Source organism: Oryctolagus cuniculus, chromosome 7 (genome assembly GCF_964237555.1).
Source record: "Oryctolagus cuniculus chromosome 7, mOryCun1.1, whole genome shotgun sequence".
NCBI classification, from domain to species: domain Eukaryota; kingdom Metazoa; phylum Chordata; class Mammalia; order Lagomorpha; family Leporidae; genus Oryctolagus; species Oryctolagus cuniculus.
This window is the reverse complement of record NC_091438.1, coordinates 81,679,376-81,694,797: the sequence shown is the minus strand read 5'-3', so window position 1 is coordinate 81,694,797 and position 15,422 is coordinate 81,679,376. Positions and strand designations below refer to the sequence as shown.

At 43.5% G+C, this 15,422-nt stretch overlaps 2 protein-coding genes across 3 annotated transcripts in view; both read left to right on the top strand.

Annotated features, from left to right (window-relative positions):
• Positions 1-1,893: 1,893 nt before the first annotated feature.
• LOC100349005 (guanylate-binding protein 3) overlaps positions 1,894-15,422 on the top strand; it is a 28,549-nt gene continuing 15,020 nt past the window's right edge. Inside the window, exons 1-4 of the mRNA XM_002715512.5 lie at positions 1,894-2,016; positions 5,783-5,978; positions 8,209-8,336; positions 10,087-10,196. Coding sequence (XP_002715558.2) covers positions 5,789-5,978; positions 8,209-8,336; positions 10,087-10,196 — 428 coding nt within the window. The 5' untranslated portion in view covers positions 1,894-2,016; positions 5,783-5,788. The remainder of the gene's footprint in view (positions 2,017-5,782; positions 5,979-8,208; positions 8,337-10,086; positions 10,197-15,422) is intronic.
• LOC100347754 (guanylate-binding protein 3) overlaps positions 1,896-15,422 on the top strand; it is a 216,319-nt gene continuing 202,792 nt past the window's right edge. For both annotated transcript variants that reach the window (XM_017346111.3, XM_017346114.3), the window contains exon 1: positions 1,896-2,016. The gene's annotated coding sequence lies outside the window, so the exon portion shown is untranslated. The remainder of the gene's footprint in view (positions 2,017-15,422) is intronic.

Below are 15,422 nucleotides of genomic sequence, written 5' to 3'. Positions count from 1 at the left end.
TTTCTCTTCACATATCTCCTCCCTAAAGAAAGGATTTAGTTTTCCCTGAAGGTATCAGACAGGAGGAAGCCTAGCTGGCCCAGACCTGAGTTTAGAGGAAGGGTGAACAAGACCCCCTGGAGAACTGGGATCCAGAGCAGGGTATTTGAAATGCAGATACTGGGCTGCATCTGGAAGGTTATCAAGGCATAAGGGGCAGGGACTCACACCTGGCAGGTTATCAGGTAAGAGGGGGCAGGGCAGGATGCAAATAAGGGGCTGCCCCTGAAACTTTTATGGGATGACTTTGAGATGCAGATGCATATGCCAGACATAGATGTCTTTTCCTTAGGCCTTTATGTCACACACACATAAGCTCATATCTGACTTCCTACCTAACAAAACCTTATCATGCTGCACGGTGTGGTTGAGGCCTTACTTAGAATTCTTCTCTAAGTAAAAGACAAGATCTGGAAATAGAAGTTTGAGGCTAACCCAGCCCACAACAGCAGTAATACTCTGTAGCCACCCAGCAAGACTGAACTGATGGCAGAAGGTGTGCATGCTTGGGGGAGAGGCAAAAAAGATGCTTAGCCAGCTGCTATTGCAATACTATACACCATAATCCTGGATATGTGAATGGTTTGAAAAAATTCACGTTTATTTTTTGTGAAGTAACTCAAATTTGCCACAGAATTCGGATCCAGATTTAAGGTTAGTTTAAATTCTATTTTTGTGTTCTTTTCATCTGGGATAAATTTAAAGAAGCAATCCCTTTGTGCAGTTTGTATCCTCATTGTGGATGCAAATGCACAGGCAGGCTGGTGAGACTCTGAAAGGTCTTCACAAATGCTTTCTCTTCCACTGGCATTTCATTTGCAAAGCAAGTCACATGGTCAACCTCATAAACACAGTGGGGAAATACCTATGAGAGAAGAGGCAAGAGTGAATAACCATGAATAATCACATCTACTACACTGGCAAATTGACCTAACCAGAAGCAGAGTTATGACATGTGTATACAATTGGTGATGGACTATAACACATTGTGTGGTCAGGGTTAATACTGACTGGTACATATGAGTGTACCTTTGCTTTTATCATATGCATACTATCTCTAAAGCCAAAGGTAGCACTCATTTCCTTAGCACGATTTAAGGTAAATACCACCGCCCTTTATGGGGATGGAGGGAAATAAATGCTGACTTTATGAAGATGCCTGCCCTCTCTAATGGAGCTGAGAGGTGCGCTGAGAACTGACCTGACAGCAGGTCCCTGCTATTTTGAAAACTTCAGTCTCATTCCTTGAGAGAGAGCAGACTGGAGCTAAGCTAAAAATCAGATGGTGAAGCCTTGCGTAGATGAATCTGTCCTTTTAAAAAATGGGAATTTCGGGCATTTGGAGTAGTGAGAGCTGAGCCACCTTCAGCTTACCTGAGCCACCCTCACAGGGCTGCGCATACGTGAAGGGGCCCTTTCTGAGGTCTGCCTGGAGCCCAGGGTGCTTGCCTGTGTGTCCTCAGCAATCCCCAGCAGCAGCCAGAGCAGGCGCCCCCTCCAGCGATCCCACTGATGGACTTCGGAGGATGTGGCGCTTGTCCCTGCCAGGCTCCTGTGCAAGTCGCTGGGCCTGTTCTCCAGGGCAGTCAGCTTGCCCAGGAGTGTGCGGTGTAACCCAGGCAGTGCCATCAGGGATGCCACACAGCAGTGATGTGGCACGGGTGGCTCCTGATTCAAGCATGGCCGAGTGGACACAGGGACGGCTCTCCGTCTGTGAGGAGAGGGGCGCAGAAGTTCAGAAACTGGCCGGGATCCGCGGACTTTCCTGGGTTTCCTGACACTTTGCAAACCACGCAACTATGGAATGTGGTTTTGGTTTCGGTTTCCGTTCTCCTCCTCTCTGCCCTATTTCAGAGGTCGGATAGGCTTTGTTTCCCAGCTCAACAGTGGGTTTCCGAGGAGCCAGATGAGAAGCAGACCTCAAGAGGTGTGTGCGGGCAGCAGAGAACTTGGCCTTGACTGAGGCGCCCAGACCCGGTGAGTGCGCGCCGGCGCTTGGTTGTCCTTGCCCCTTCCCTTCACTGACAGCGACCACAACGGATTCCTAGCGCAGGCTGGGCGCGGGCGGTAGGCACGGACAGCGAGAGGACGGCGCCGGGACCTGGGCGGGTGTCTTGCGAGCGCTTTCTCCTGGCGGCTCAGCGTCTCTGCGGGGTGTAGAGGCGGCGGCGGCTCGCCGGGTGTCCCTCGCACGCGCTGCTCCTGCTCCGGCTTCCTCCAGGGGCTGCAGTCCAGCCGCGCGCCGGGCGCGGAGGAGGGATGGATCCCCCTCTCTTTAGCGCACAGGGACCCAGATCCAGCCCCTGGCAGAGGCGCTGCTGTGGAGTCCCTCCCTCCTGCCTCCCTTCTCCTGTGTGCACACCTCTCCTGGCTGTCCCCTGCTGGACCTTGAGAAACAGAGAAAAGATCCTTATCTTAGACAAGTTAAATCCTTGAAGTTTCACTTGATTTTTTTTTTAAAACCACATTTAATATTCCAAAGAGACCACAAAGTTAAATTTCATGGAATCCTAATCTCACTTTCACTAATCAACTGTTTGAATAACTGTGGTCTAATCACACGCGCGTAAGTACACTTTTAGAGTGCACAGTGCTTACAAGAACTGCATCAGAGTGATCCGAGGGACTTGTGAGAAGTTCCTAATTCAGGCATTTGCAGCCCTCAGCCCACGTGACCCTGCTGGATAGTAACCTTTGGAAACCATTGGTCTACAGCCATCTAACAGAGCTGTTTTCTCCACCTGTTACTTGGTGTTGCAAGTTTCCTGATTTGTGCTCTATTGTATATTTGTGCAGTGTTTTATCTACCCTTCATCTGGACGGACTCTTACGTTTCCGTGTACTGGTTATTGTGAACAGTACAGCAGATGTCCCTTCAACACGCTGGCTTCATTTCCCTTGCATATATACCCAGTGATGGAATTGCTACATCAGATGGCAGTTCTCCTTGCAGTTTTTTGAAGAACTTCCAAACTGTTTTCCACAATGACTGTCCTAATTTACATTCCCACCTACAAAGGGCAAGGACTCCCCTTTCTCCACTTGTTGGCCAGCACTTGTTATCTTTTGTGTTTTGATAATACTCCATCTAACTGGAGTGAGGTGATGGCTCTTGGTGGTTTTTGATGTGCATTTCCCATGGTTCTTAGTGAGGAGGTTGAGCTTTCTCCATGTGTCTGATGAAATCTTGTCATCTGCAACAACATGGTTGGGACTGGAGGTGATTATGTTATGTGAAATAAGCTAAGGACAGAAAGACAAGCCCATCATGATTTCACTTACATATGGAATCTTAAAGTATCATCTCATAGAAGTTGAGAGTATCATTTCTAGAGACTGGGAGCTGAGCAGGTAGGAAGGCATGGGGAAAGGTAATTTAACAGATGGAACATTATGGTTGGATAAGAGTAAGAAGTTCTGGTGTCTGTTAAACATAGGGTCACTACAGGTAGAAATATACTATATATTTTTCTTAAAAACAGAATAATCTAGAAGAAAAAATTTTGAGTGCTTTATCCATTAAGAAATGATAAATGTTTGAGGAGGTATGTATGTTTAACTTGATTGGCCATTATACAATGTATACATGTATCAACATATCACAAGGCACCCCAAACTTGTATAATTTTAAAAAAGCTTTATTTATTTGAAATGCAGAGGGACAGAGAGATAAAAGGAAAGAGAGAGAAAGAGAGAGAGAGAGATTTCCATCAGTGAGATCACTCCTCAAATGCCTGCAATAGCCTGTTTAACCTGGGGCACCACAACATACATCCCAAATATGTACAATTTTTGTGTCAGTTAAGCATTTGAAAAAATAAAAAAATTCTTGATTTGAATAATTAGAATGTTTTGCATTAAAGAAAGAAACAAAGGAAACATTGTAAACTAATCTATGCCTACCCCAAATCAAAATTTATATTCTGAGAAAAATATTCTATAATTCCTCTGGTTTATTACACAGCAATAAAAACCTCATGTTTCACTGCTCTGCTTCTGCTCCCAACCACCTATAAAAAAGAAAAGAAATTTAAGGAAAATGTTGTTAAAAAACAAATTGATGCTTTTATCTAGCAGAGATCCTGGATATTTATAATTTCTTGATAATTTTCTGCTTAGAGAACATATAGGTACATATTAGTACATTTGTTTGTTCATTGTATGAAAAGTATTTTAATTATGGAAATTAAAAATTTCTCCTTGAGAACATTTTTCTCAGCGTTATGTTACTGAATCAGGCAGTGATTAAAATCATGATATTCCTATCACTGATAGGAAAGTCCAGGCTCACACAGGAGAGTCGTTTTCAAGATCACCAGACGATGAGTGACTTGTACTCCAGGGTTTGAACCCTTGAAGTCCAAGTCTAGCATTGTGCTTTGACATCCCAAGACATCTCTAGAGTCCCCTTGCTTGATTCATTCTCCCTCCGTCATCCCTTCTAACTGGGTGCTCCTGCCTGTTAATCCTTGCTTGCTGGAGCCTTGGGGAGCTGTGTCACTGTTTCTGTACAAAGCCAGTCCTTCACCTTCCTTTAGGAATTATACCATCTGCCTTCTCAGGAACTATTTTTAAGCTTTGCTTATATAGGAATGATTACAATACAGAGATTTTAAGAGATATTTAATAATCACTGTATTTTTCCTTATTAGTATATCCATTTTATTGAAGGAGAACTAGAGGCACAGAGAAGTTAATAATATCTTTGGTGGTCACATAGGTAGTAAAGTTATATGAACATGCGAATGCTGCTTAGCATTGTTTTCAAGAAAGAAAGTGACAGTCCAAGCTGACTATTTTCTGAATCTGAGTTTCATGCTATGCTCTACTTATTACATTTCACCCAGGTGTGGGATTCTGTCAGATCTGGCCAGATCCTAGATACCCAGGCTCCTGAATCTCCTCCCTATCACCGATAGATATGAAGTATCTGTTTCCGACAGAATAAAGTATTGAAATACAAATAAAGTATTTGTCTAGTTACTCTGAGAAAAGCTGAGGTCTTCATCTCACTTCCATCTTTAATGGTCCTCCTCCATGCAGCCTGCTGTGCTCCCACGGATTTCTCAGTCTGTCTTCATCCGATTCATTCCTCCCTTTCTCGGGAGGTCCTCCTTGACTACCATATATGTGTGATTTAACCCCCAACCCTCCCCATTCTTCTTTCTCTGCTAATTTTCTTCTGAGAGCATACCATTATTTTAACATAGTTTGTTTTTATTTATTTTATGTATTTACTATCGTCCCTCACTAGAACAGACCTCCATGCAACAGGAATTTAAGTCAGTTTTGTTCACTGCTTGATACTGTGTACTTAGAACAAGGTACAGGACATAGCAGCTACCATGAAATATTTGGTGGATTAATGAGAGACATAGTTTTCCTGGAATGCCTTTACTGGCCACTCTTTATCTCCTTATTATCATGTTCTGCCCCTACGTGCCTCAAATGTTTGTGTTCTTAGGGATCTGACATCAGCACTTTGCCTTTCTTGTTCTATTCTGAAAAAGCCTGGGCAAAGTTTTTTTGAGTTCTCGTAGAAATTGTCAAGTAAAATATGTAAGGCATCTGTGCTAGACCTTGACATGCTACGCAAAGTATTTTTTCATTTAGAGATGTATAAAACATAGGAGATTGATATACACATTCCACAAGCAAAAAGCTCATGTGCATTTGTCCCCCAGAACCACTAGAGATAACTGCAGGATCCCATATTCCACTGAGTGGTTTTTCTGGGTTACAGGTTACCATGGCAACTGATATCACCATGAAGACCCCTATCTGTTTAGTGGAAAATTGGGAAGAGAAGCTGACAGTGAATCCCAAAGCACTGGAGATTCTTAACCAGATATCTCAGCCTGTGGTGGTGGTGGCCATTGTGGGATTGTATCGTACAGGAAAATCCTACCTCATGAATCGTCTGGCAGGACAGAACCATGGTGAGTGTGGGTCACAGTAGGGGTCAACAGTGACAACATAGGGTGGTCACTCCTTGTCTCCAGTCACTGTAAAGAAGAACATGACTCCTCCAAAGAAGAAACTTCTCATTCTCCCCTCCAAATGTACAACCTCAGCCATGCGTGTCCATTCTTTAGTCCATTACTGGAGAGTTCCCTCTTTCAAAAGATCCACTCCACTAGTCTTCCTTTTTGTTACATTTGTATAATTCATTTTTATTTATTGAAGGGCAGAGAGACACACAAAGAAGGAGAGATACAGAGACAGACAGAGATCTTCCATCCATTGGTTCAATCCCAAATGCTCTCAACAGCTGAGGCTGGGGCAGGTCAAAGGCAGGAACCCAGAACCCCACCCAGGATTCACAGGCATCCTAGTACTTGTGTTGCCACTTGCTGCCCACCATCTACTAGGAAAAACAAAAAGAAAGAAATTTGCTTCCATTTCAGGTTCATGAGCAGGATCAGATTACCACTTCCTCTCTTTAGGTGTGACTCACTGTGTGTGCAATTTTTTTTTTTTTTATGAAGTAACTTTAAAAGGTTTGCAGAAAATAGAACCAAAAGGTAAGTTTATTTTTGTGCAAAAGTTTTTTTCAAATCCATGCATTTCAGAGATCTTCAAGATTCATGGAAACTGTATTATGAAAAAATACACAGGACTTTAATTTTTTTTGTGCTGAATTAAGTTACCATTTAATTCTGTTTTTCCACAAATTTTTGAAGTATCACTTCCATTCATACGCTGTCCTTTTTGCAAGTGGGATTACAGGGTGTTGGATTCATCCCTATTGATCAGGGAGCAATAAGATATTTCCACAGTGTAGGAAAGAGCAGACCATCTCAGACTATCCTCTCAGTGAGAGCATCCTGGGAGTCAAAGGGGATTGACCTGAACCATGCAGATGATGAACTTGGAGGTACCCAGTGACATCCATTTCTCTTGTCAGTTGAAGGAAGCATTGACATATGGCAGATGGTCAAAATCCAGGACTGCTGGATAGCAAATATCATCCTGGGCATGATCCTCGAATTATCTCCCTATGGGTTTCAGCCTTTGGAAAGCACAGCTCTCTTCTGCCTTTCCTTAATTTATATCTCCCTCCTGAGGCACAGAACACGGGATTCATCTTTAGCTTTAAGAAGAAAAAGCAGCCGGCGCCGCGGCTCACTAGGCTAATCCTCCGCCTAGCGGCGCCGGCATACCTGGTTCTAGTCCCGGTTGGGGCGCCGGATTCTGTCCCGGTTGCCCCTCTTCCAGGCCAGCTCTCTGCTGTGGCCCGGGAGTGCAGTGGAGGATGGCCCAAGTCCTTGGGCCCTGCACCCCATGGGAGACCAGGAAAAGCACCTGGCTCCTGGCTCCTGCCATCGGATCAGCGCGGTGCGCCGGCCGCAGCGCGCCGGCTGCGGCGGCCATTGGAGGGTGAACCAACGGCAAAGGAAGACCTTTCTCTCTGTCTCTCTCTCTCACTGTCCGCTCTGCCTGTCCAAAAAAAAAAAAAAAATAAATAAATAAATAAATATAAATAAATAAGAAGAGAAAGCAAAAGGTTAAAATGAGGAGGGAGAGATGGGATGAGTAAAATCACAAAATCTATTGTATCAGTCTAAGTTCTGGCAGGACACACATGGCCTGCTCAGAAAATAAGCGAAGAGAGCTCAATGAGGGGACTACTTATAAGGGCATAGACTGTGTAAAAGGAACCCATAAGAGTGAAAAAGCACACATAGAATAGCAGTAACAACAGCCAGGTGGACATTACCACCCCTGCATCTAGGCAGACAAGCAAAGAGTAGATGCTGGGATTCGGTGAAGACCAGAACTGTTGCATGGAGCTGCGTGACCTGACAGAGAGGACTGAGCCACTGGGATGCTGAGGCCCAGCAAGGTGGAAGCAGAAGGAACACGTGCCTGCCTTCCAGTCTCCTGTGAGTCTTCCCACTGATGGAACCCTAGGAGAGGCTGGGATGTGAGAGAGCTCTTCAGTCTCACATAAAATGGCATAATAATTAGACTTATATTAATTCTATCATGTGGCATAGTTTGGGTCTTTGAAAGAATGCATTTTTCTTGAGAAAATCATATATATAAAAGTAGTTTTCATTGGTGAAATAGAAGTAACCCCTTTTATGACCAGCACTTACATTGCTGCAGGTTTAATGGGCATTTGGTCAGTCTGCTGTCAGGGTTTGTTATTCCTTTTCTCTTCAGGCTTCCCTCTGGGCTCCACGGTGCAATCTCAAACCAAAGGCATCTGGATGTGGTGCGTGCCCCACCCCTCCAAGCCAAACCACACCCTGGTCCTCCTGGACACTGAGGGCCTGGGTGATGTGGAAAAGGTAAGGCCTAGAATGTTCTCTACTCCCAATTTCCTCTTACAGTTTAACTTGGCACATCACTTCACCTTCTCTAACATAATTCTCTAAACTGCAAATCCAATAATGAGCAATGAAGTTAAGTTGCTTCCTCAGATTTCTTTAGTAACCTCATATTGTGATATATTATGGAGAAATATTATTATTTTTAATGCTGGCATAAATAATTTAATTTAATAAATATGAATGAACAAGTGAGTTCCAGGACACTGCACTAAGGACCACAGATATAACTGTAAATAGGGTAATGGGTAGATGCTAGTTGTAGAGACTACAATGTAATCTGGTCAGAGTACCACCAGTGCAAAAAGTGGAAAACAAATTTGATCATTTGAGTTAGGGAGAGCTTCCTGAGAAAGCTCTATTCTATTGGATCAATGGGCTCTACTGAAGTGTATGGTGTTGATGGTGTTGATGGAGTTGGAGGCACTGATTGTGAAAATAGACAATCGGTGATGAAATCTATTTATATCATCTTTAGAAAAACTGTTTATCATTACACAGTTTTTTAAACCAAGTCTCTGAACGTTGGAGATGAATCCTTCACTGACTTCTTTGAAAACATAAGGAAGATCCAAAAAACATGTTCAATCAAAATTTCCTCTTCATAAATGAGTCTGAGTATAAATTGAAAGAAGCAACAATAGATCTTTGGTTTCTCTTACTATAAAAGGATGGGAGGGACACACAGAAATTGTGAGCTTAAAAATTTAGTTTTAAAGACATTTATTATCTATGTATAACCAATATAGACTGTTGATTTTTTAATAAATCATGGCTTACACCAACCTTCTATTCATTTAATTACATTTGTTAAGGATCAAAGGATGCCAGAATATTAAGTGATGCAAGAGGTACTACTGGCTGACCCTTTGACTTGCACTGTGATAGGGTAAAGCCTTTCATAGCTTGAGGTGAATCTCATTTATCCTCCTCTTCCACTCCAGCATGTATACTCACTGCTTCCATAAGTGGGATCATTCTGTACTTCCCTGATGTGATTGGGAGCTGACAGTTCTAGCTTGCCTTCTGTTGGTTCTTTGCCTGCTTGATCCCTTCATGTCCACAAGTCCATTTTCTGCCTATCAACCGTTTAAAGCTGAGCTATTCTCTACTTGCTGCTATCATGCCCCAGTCACACAGAATCCTTTCTCACTCTGAATTCAGAACCATTGTTCATATACACAGGCCTCCCTCTCTCCACTATTATTTGTGAGTACAACTTTGGATTCCACTCATGGCAAGGATTCTAAGTTTGTTTACATTTATATGTTGGTCTGTTTGTGGCTCTAGAAAATCATCCTCTTGAGGGTAGGGATTGTCATATGGGACTTCATATGCACAAAAACAAATGCAGGGTCTGACCCAGTGAACAGCTAATGAACTTAATTGCATAGGATGTGTACCCTTAGTATAGCCATTATTGAGAAAAACATTACAATGGAATATTTGTACACTTATTAGTTGACATGTGTTAAATACTTTATTAAATATTTTATGCATGTTGACACTGTCATTCATTTTTTTCATTAAACAAACTTAAGCCCTGCATGTTGTACATATCAAAAGACATTTTATTTTTAGCATTATGTTTAAAATTTGTTTTTAACCCAACTATTCAACTGTAGTACAGACAAAAGAGTGAATGAACAACCAAAACAATGAATGGATGAAGAGTACATGTCTAAGTCCCTTGCTCTATTGTCCTTTCTAGGGGGACCCCAAGAATGACTCGTGGATCTTTGCCCTGGCTGTGCTTCTGAGCAGTGCTTTTGTCTACAATAGCCTGGGCACCATCAACCACCAGGCCCTGGAGCAGCTGCAGTATCCTTGCAGAAACAGAGCCGCTGTATATCATTGAGTTTAGGACATGGCAGCTGAGACTGTTTCTTCTTTATGTGACTCAATTTTCCTGGTTGAATTAGAGTGGACCTAGGAATAAAGGGAATATTTGTCCAGATTTTTTTTAAAGATTTATTTTATTTATTTGAAAGACAGAGTTACAAAGAGAGGTAGAGACAGAGAGAGAGGTCTTCCATCCACTGGTTCACTCCCCAGATGGCTGCAACGGCTGGAGCTGTGCCGATCCGAAGCCAGGAAGACACACACACACAGAGGGCTTCCATCCACTGGTTGACTCCCCAAATGGCTGCAATGGCCAAAGCCAGGAGCCAGGAGCTTCTTTGAGAAGCGAGGAGCTTTTTCCCAGAATATGGGTACAGGGGCCCAAGGACTTGGGCTACCTCTGCTGCTTTCCCAGGCTCATTAACAAGGAGCTGGATTGGAAGTGGAACAGCTGGTGCTGCTCCTCCGCACGCGGAGGAGCCGCACCGGACTGGGCGCTTGTTGTTTCCCTTTTTTTTTTTTTTTTTTTTTTTTACAAGTCCTTTCTATAGTAAAGTAAGAATAAGTAAACAGCAAACTCCCAAAGCAAGAATGAGTAGAGAGAAATGAGAAAGAACGAAGTAACGAACTTCCCCGCGAACTCTCCAACGCACTCTCCAACCAACCCACACCACTATGCCGTCTCTCTCCTCCTATATAGTCCTCTCCACCAATCCCAACTCGGCTGCCCACACGCCGAGCACGCCGCTCTCCTCCAATCAGGAGCAGCTCCTGCAGCTTGTCAAGTTGGTGAGAGGCAGCTGGGTAGAAGCTGTTTACTTCTCTCCCAGCGCCATATTGTGGGAGAGCAGATGCATAGAATAAATCTTAATTCCAGTAACAGTATAGTCCGAATTGCTCCCCACAGATCCCCCTTTCTTTTTATTTTTTGGCGTTGATACGCGCCTGTGTAAAGTTCAGTGTGATCTTCATGCTATTGACTCTTGTTTGTCGTGCTACTTCAGAGTTTGTTGAAAAATGTCCCGTATTCCAAAGATCCCAGGGATTGGTTATTCATTGTTTTCTTCCTCAAATGGAGTTTTCTTCTTCTAGATCTTCTGCTGGCAGGTTTATCAACCGAATTCTTCTCTCAGGGGTCCATATTGGTTGTGCCGCACCCTGTGGAAAAAAACAAACGGCGCCTCGTACTCTTCTGAGTAAGGGGAACGGGCCTTTCCATTGGTTGTCCTGTAAATCCTTCCACATTACCCACTGTATTGATTCCTTATCAACTGATTGAGTATGCATTTCTGCAGGTGTTTTACCGTTCTTTTTCTTGTTCAAAAAATTAATTGTATAAAGAGCTAGGGCCAAGACGTCCTTGTTGGATGTGGCCATTTCCCCTATTCCCCCTTTTTGTTTAATTATTAAATTTTTTAAATATAAGTGAGCGCGTTCTACCACAGCTTGCCCCTGTGGATTGTATGGAATACCGGTAATATGGGAAATTCCGAATTCTTTCAAAAATGCAGCAAAACGCTTTGATGTATACGCTGGGCCGTTATCCGTTTTGATCACATGAGGAACCCCCCAGGCTGCAAAAGCCTGCAAGCAGTGTTGGATTACTTGTTGTACTCCTTCTTTATTCATGGCTGTGGCCATAATTACACCTGAGTATGTATCTACAGTGACGTGAACACAGCTTTGTCGCCCAAAAGAGGGGATATGTGTAACGTCCATCTGCCAGATATGTCCTGGTTTAAGGCCACGGGGATTGGCTCCCGCAGGAATCTTTGGAACTATGGTAACAACGCACTTTTCACAGGATCTAATGATATCTTCTGCTTGCTTGCGGGGAATATTAAATTTAAAACTTAAAGTGTGGGTGTTAACATGCCATTTAGAGTGATATTCTTTAGCTTGTTCCAAAGCGGTGCATGCAAGCAAGAATCTTGAATAGTGATCTGCCATCATGTTTCCTCGAGTAAGTGGGCCAGGTAAATTAGAATGAGCTCTTATGTGGCCTATGTAAATAGCATGCTCTCTTTGATTTAATAACCCCTGAATTTCACTTAGATAAGAATAGACTGAGGAGGATTTAAGAATAAGGCACTGTGTAGCGAGCATCTGAACTGCATTCACCACATATGCACTATCAGACAAAATATTCATGGGTGCGCTCTCTCTGCGTAATACTGTTGCGATAATAGCTAATTCTGCATGTTGTGGAGAAGGGGATGCTGTTAAAACAAAATATCGTTGATTGTTAAATATAGCTGCTCCTGTTCCACCTTTAGCTCCATCCGTAAATACGGTAACTGCCCCTTGAATTGGATCCCTTCGCACCTTCTGCACCCGTTTTATTGAAACCTGTGTGCAGAAGTTAACAAATGGATGGCGAGGGTAGTGATTGTCAATCTCTATTTGTAGAATGAGAACTATGTATGCCCATTGCCAGCATTCCCTTGTAAAGGCTTCTACTGCCTCTTGAGCAAAGGGAACTACACATCGCTTTGGAGTCTTCCCCGCCATTTCTGTCGCCTTTTTTATTGCTGTTAATATTAAATCAGCCACCGCAATGCCTTGGGTGTATAGTACACGCGGTGCATGTGAATGTGGGTATACAAACAACAAGGGTCCTCCTTGCCAAATGACTGCGAAGGGATACAGCTGTTCCATAAAAATTAATATTTCTAGGGCTTGTTGTGGATCACATCTTTCCATCTGCATTGCTTTAATTTGTTTTTCAATTTTCTGTAACGCCAAGCGGGCTTCTATTGTCAATCTACGAGGGGAATCAAGCTGGGCATCTCCTTCTAAAATATTGAATAATGGCATCATATCTTCGGTAGTTAATTTACAATAGGGCCTCAACCAATTTAAATTGCCACATAATTTTTGGAAGTCATTAAGGGTCTGTAACCCATCTATTGCAATTTCAAATTCTAATGGGGTTACCTTTTCAGAAGTTACTTTAAGTCCTAAGTACTGTACTACTTCCCCTTTTTGTATCTTCTCTGGCGCTACTTGTAACCCAACTTTTTCCAAATATAATAGCAGCAGCTTATATGCTTCCATTAGGTGACTTTCACTTTCGGCCGTTATTAACAAGTCATCCATGTAGTGTAAAATTTGTACCTTTGGGCACTGTTGTCGAACCGGCTCTACTGCCTGGTCAACATATAGCTGGCATATGGCAGGACTGTTGGTCATTCCTTGGGGAAGCACCTTCCATTCATATCTTTTGTCGGGACCTTGATGATTAATGGAAGGTACGGTGAAAGCAAACCTCTGAGTGTCTTGTTCATGTAGAGGTATGCTAAAAAAGCAGTCCTTCAGATCGAGTACTATTAGTGGCCAATGCTTTGGGATCATAGTAGGCACCGGGAGTCCGGGTTGCAATGCCCCCATGGGTTGCATCTGCTGATTAACGGCCCGTAAATCATGCAACAACCGGTATTTCCCTGATTTTTTCTTTATCACGAATATTGGCGTATTCCATGGGGAGGTTGATGGTTGCAAATGGCCTGCCTCTAATTGTTGTGATACTATATCATTTACCGCAGCCAACTTTTCCTGGGTAAGGGGCCACTGTGGTATCCACTTTGGCTTGTTGTCCAGCCATGACAATGGCAGCGGCTGCATCTCAGTGGCCCCCACGAAAAACCCGTGTCCTGTCTTTTAAAATCGCCTTTGGGCTGGGCTAGGTCCCTTCTGCCTTCTCTGGAGCCTAATCCTCTCTCCTGATATCCCTTTTTATACATAATACGCCGTTCTGTAGAACTCTCCAATTGATCCTCATTTGTTAACGTCAGTCCCAATTGTTCTAAAATGTCTCTTCCCCATAATGTGATGGGGAGTGCACTAACATAAGGTTGCACATTTCCCTTGTTCCCTTCTTGATCCTGCCAATGAAGCACCTGAGCACTCCTTGATGGTGTCATGGCCGCACCTAGGCCTACTAAAGTATTATCTCCTGGCTGAAGGGGCCATGACTTCGGCCAATCATTTTCCGAAATTATACTTACATCCGCACCTGTGTCTAGCAGGCCCTGAATTGACTTTCCTCTAATGGTTAAGGTCCACAGAGGTCGATCTGCTAGAGATAGGGACAAGGCTGCAAATTTCTCCCCTTGGGGTCCATTAACATCCTGCGCTCCAATCATGATTAGTATTTGAGCAACAGGTTCTTCTGGTTTGATTTGAATAATACCCTTTGTAGATTGTATTAGCACTTTTAACTTATCAAAAGGTAACTGAATGACTCCGGTGATGACCATTAGGCCTCTCAAAGCATTTGTTTCTTTTCCTACGATTATTCCAAGTCCGTTATGCTCCGCTGAAATTGCTTCTGCCCTCACCTCTATGGCTTGTGGCCCCATTTGAGGTGTCAGTACCGAATATTCGGTGGCTCGTAACTCTGCGCGGTAAATATTTGGTTTTGGGACCGTGGCACCCACCGATTGTTTTGGCCCCGGGGTGCAGGGGCCCACATTCCGTTTTTTTGCTGTTGACCATATACACCTGATCTTCTTATGGGGCCCGGCTCGTTTGGCATCCTCTGGGGATTGCCTGCGCTGTTTATTTTAAAGTAACATTCACTGACCCAATGATTTCCTCTTCTACAGCGTGGGCAAAGGCCTGGTCTTCTCGAGTTCTCTATGCCCTGCCGATCTCGGGCTGGAAATCTGGCCCTACATTCCCTCATTAGATGCCCTTCTCGACCACATCTAAAGCATATACGTCCCCTCATGTTCTGTCTAAATTGTCGGGTTACTGCTACTGCAGCATGTGATCCAGAAACTACATCATCCATGACATCCCTACAGATTTTCAAAAAGGTAGGGATGTCCTTATGCTGCCATGGTCTAAGAGCTTCCCGACATGTTTTATTGGCCTGTTCATACGCCAATCTTTTGACTAAGGGCATTGCTTCTTCCACGGTTTCGAAAATGTTTCCTGCTGCTTCCATTAATCGGTTCACGAAATCAGCGTAAGGTTCGGTAGGGCCCTGTACTATCTTAGTTAGGCTGTGTCTTACTTCTCCTTTTCTGGGTATCACCTTCCAGGCTCTTCTTGCTATCTCTCTCACCTGTAAGAGGACAGCTGTTGGTAATCGGGCCTGCTCATCGGGACAGGCAAATCGCCCTTCTCCATTTAACATTTCCTCATCCCATGCTTGATTCCCTGTTTGATAGTTCTGCTTTGAATATTCTCGCGCAAATT